Source organism: Sinocyclocheilus grahami, unplaced genomic scaffold (genome assembly GCF_001515645.1).
Source record: "Sinocyclocheilus grahami isolate Dianchi unplaced genomic scaffold, SAMN03320097.WGS_v1.1 scaffold587.1, whole genome shotgun sequence".
NCBI classification, from domain to species: domain Eukaryota; kingdom Metazoa; phylum Chordata; class Actinopteri; order Cypriniformes; family Cyprinidae; genus Sinocyclocheilus; species Sinocyclocheilus grahami.
The window spans coordinates 626,071-630,041 of NW_015505766.1; the positions used below are offsets into that span (position 1 = coordinate 626,071).

General features: G+C 35.2%; 1 protein-coding gene across 1 annotated transcript in view; it reads right to left on the reverse strand.

The window, feature by feature from the left end:
• The window catches only part of pak6b (p21 protein (Cdc42/Rac)-activated kinase 6b), a 15,965-nt gene that overhangs the window by 9,538 nt on the left and 2,456 nt on the right, over window positions 1-3,971 (reverse strand). Inside the window, exons 2-3 of the mRNA XM_016240303.1 lie at window positions 2,305-2,838; window positions 1-270 (exon numbers count right to left, since the gene is read on the reverse strand). The exon at window positions 1-270 is cut by the window's left edge and continues 144 nt beyond it. Coding sequence (XP_016095789.1) covers window positions 1-270; window positions 2,305-2,838 — 804 coding nt within the window. The remainder of the gene's footprint in view (window positions 271-2,304; window positions 2,839-3,971) is intronic.

The following is a 3,971-nucleotide window of genomic DNA, read 5'->3' on the forward strand; positions in this document are numbered from 1 at the left end:
GCGAGGGTCGCCGGTGTCCACCACCATCTGCAGCCCGGCTCTGAACTGCTCGTGCGTGACTCTCGAGCAGGGCGACGGGGCTCCGCTGGGACTCGCGGGTCTGTCCTGCGTCGGAGGGCCTGAGGCTGGAGTCCCGGGGGGTTTGATGGGACAAATGAGGTCGCTGGAGGAACGGCGTGCGCTTTGGTGGCTGATTATTATTCCATGGCCGGGTTGTGGACTGCTAGTGTCGCTGGGTTTGGAAATGGCTGGGAAAATCGGTGAATTCACCTGTATTTATATGAAAAATATGACTTCTTCAGATAAACGTAGGAAGTAGCTTATTACACTGGAATAATAAGTGACCCTGGACCACAAAACCAGTCATAAGTAGCACAGGTATATTATAACCATTTTTCTTTTATACCAAAAATCATCAAAGATCATGTTCCATGAAGATATTTTGTATGTTTCCTACTGTAAATATATCAAAACTTAATGTTTGATTAGTAATATGCATTGCTAAGAACTTCATTTGAACAACTTTAAAGGTGATTTTCTCAATATTTAGATTTTTTTGCACCCTCAGATTCCAGATTTTCAAATATTGTCTGATCCTAACAACCCACACATCAATGGAAAGCTTATTTATTCAGCTTTCAGATGATGCATAAACCTCAATTTTTAAAAATTGACCCTTAAGACTGGTTTTGTGCTCCAGGGTCACATATTACAGAAAAGTTCAGCTTTATCAACAACATCTGGGCGGTGTTGTTATTGTTAATTAAAACTATTACTATAGAACCATTAAAAATAGTTTTCCTTGACATCAAATAAAAATAATAAAATAAAACAACTGAAATCAAATAAAATATATATATTTTTAATGAAAATTTGAAATGTTGCATTGGCAAAATAAAAAGCAAGTAAGTTTAAGTATTGAAAAAAATATACATAAAAATTAATTAAATAAAAATTAATTACAGTGAAATATTTAAAATTTGAAGCTTTATATATATAAAGTATATAAATACACACTACCGGATTTTTTAATGTTTTTACATGAGTCTGCTCATCAAGGATTTATTTGATCAAAAATACAAGAAAAAAATTTATATTGTGAAATATTATTATGATGTAAAATAACGTTTTCTATTTTAATATACATTAAAATATAATTTATTCCTGTGATCAAAGCTGAATTTTCAGCATCATTACTCCAGTATAAAGTGTCACACGATCTTCAGAAATCATAATAATATGCTGATTTATTATCAGCGCTGGAAACTGTTGCTGCTTCATATTTTTTTGGAGCCTGTGAAACTTTTTTCAGGATTCTTTGATGAATACAAAGTTAAAAAGAAGAGCGTTTATTCAAAATAGAAATCTTTTCTAACTACATACACTACCGTTCAAATGTTTGGGGTCAGTACAATTTTATTCTTTCTTTTTTTGAAAAAGAAATTAAAACTTGTATTCAGCGAGGATGTGTTAAATTGTTGAGAAGTGACAGCAAAGATTTATATTGTTAGAAAAGATTTCTATTTTGAATAAATGCTGTTCTTTTTAACTTTTTATTCATCAAAGAATCCTGAAAAAAGTATCAGTTTCCAAAACAATATTGTGCAGCACAACTGTTGATAATTCTAATAATAAATCAGCATATTAGAATGATTTCTGAAGATCATGTGACACTGAAGACTGGAGTAATTATGATGGAAATCACAGAAATAAATTATATTTTAAAGGATATTAAAACATAAACCATTATTTTATATTGTAATAACATTTTGCAAGATTACTGTTTTTTCCTGTATTTTTGATCAAATAAATGCAGCCTTGATGAGCAGAAGACACTTCTTTAACACATTACAAGTCTCACTGATCCCAAACTTTTGACCGGAGTGTATATATATATATATATCAAATAAAAAAAAATTTGTAAACATTTAAAATAAATAAAACTAATAAAAATGACAAAAGCACATAAAAGCTTAAACTAAAATGAAAATGTAAACTGAAAATATAAAACCAAAAGCTAATTCAAAATATTAATAAAAAATAACACATATAATAAAAAACCTGTTTGTTTTTAATTACAATATATATTATAATTAGTCAAACATTTGTCCATTTTTTTAATGTAACTACTTGTTTCGGAACATAACATTTGCAAAATTCTATAAAACGGAACATTCCCCTAATGTTACTATAACCAAGAAAACATGTTTTTAAACCATTTAAAAATGAGAACGTTTAAAAATAATGCTTTCATAACTTAATGGAAACGTTAGCCAAACATTCTTAGTTAGTATTTCTACACACTTTGAAGTTGTACGTGGACTGAGGCCTCCTCTGCGTTTCCATCTTCGGCTGATCTGAGCTCAGTCTCGTTCCATTATTTTGGCTGTAGCTGCTGTAGAGACACGATACGGGCCTCTGGTTGGGATTACCGTCTGTTTTATCAGTCCTAGGTGCGAGTAGAATGTCCTGGGGCATCAGCACCGGCTGTCCCATGAACATAGACTTGGCTCTGGGTCGAGACTCACTGGAGATTATGGAGGAGCTGTTCTTGGATTCTGGCCGTGGGCTTCCGCTCTCGCTCTGGATCTGTAGGGATCTCAAGCACCAGTCTGACACCGGCTGCCCGTTTCTCCGATCGGCCTCATTGAGTTCCTGATATTCGTACGTCTCTCCTTCAGCTACCTCACCCAGACGACCCAGAGACTGGGCTCTTTTCCTTAAAGACGGGCTGGTTCTCCTCAACGAGTTCGAGCTTGTAACAGAGAGTCGACTCATCTGAGCGATCGCCGCAGAAATGTAGTCCTCATGTCCGATGAAACTGCCGCGAACAATGCTCTAGAAGAAAGAATTAAACAAGACATCAAAACTCCACTGCAAGTGAATGGGTGCCGTCAGAATTGGAGTCCAAACAGCTGATAAACATCACAATAATCCACAGCACTCCAGTCCATCAGTTAACATCTCGATCACATTACACAGTGTGTGTGTGTGTGTGTGTGTGTGTGTGTGTGTGTGTGTCTATGTGTTTTAGTTAAAAACGTCTTAATGCTGGATTTGTTTCAGCTTTTGTCTGGAATATACACTGCATATATGGAGTAAAATGCTATGCATTATAATTTTTGCCTGATGTTTTGGTTTGAATGTCATGGAAATAATGCCAATAACTTTTGGAAATAATAAAAAATATATAGATTTTGAAATGCAATATTTTTTTCTTTTGATTTTTGGAGTGAAACTTGATCTGTTTTTGTGAAATTCACCTACCTAGTGACTTTTTGTAATATAATAATTACATAATGTTAAAAAATAGAGTTGTATAACTGGAATATATAATATATTTATGCAGTGAAATGCTTTGCAATATAATATCAAATATAATGCTTGTCTATTTTTGCTTAAAGGTCCCATATTATCAAAACTGAAATTTCCTGGCTTTTTTCATGATAACTGAGGTCTAGGGGCTATTTAACTACCATATACGTTTCAAAACAGTCAGTTCACAGTAAAATGCACACAGCCTGCATAAAGTAGCTGTGATTTTTCACAAACCCTTGTGACTTCCGTAAAAAGTTGACGTCAGAACTACACAGTCACCGCCCACCGTCCCGCTCTCCTTTAGCCACACCCCCAGACAGCATGCATCCATGCCATTGCTGAGCAACAACAACAACACAGAAACATGTCGAAAAGGTTCACTTTAACCACGAAACCAGATCGGCCGAGCTGTAACATTACTCTCTCACTCAAAGGATGGACGATCTGACAGGATTGTTACTATGAGGTGATCACATCTAGCGTGTATAGTGAACACAAACTCACCGTGTCTATACTTTATTGAAGCTTTTCTGATAAGAAGTGTGAGCATTTTTGACGATCGTTTCTGTCCAGTCTGCTCGTTTTATCGTGTTTAACCACCGCTGTCGTCGGGTTTTTGTCTGGCAGTGGCAGCAGATATGCGATCAAATTTC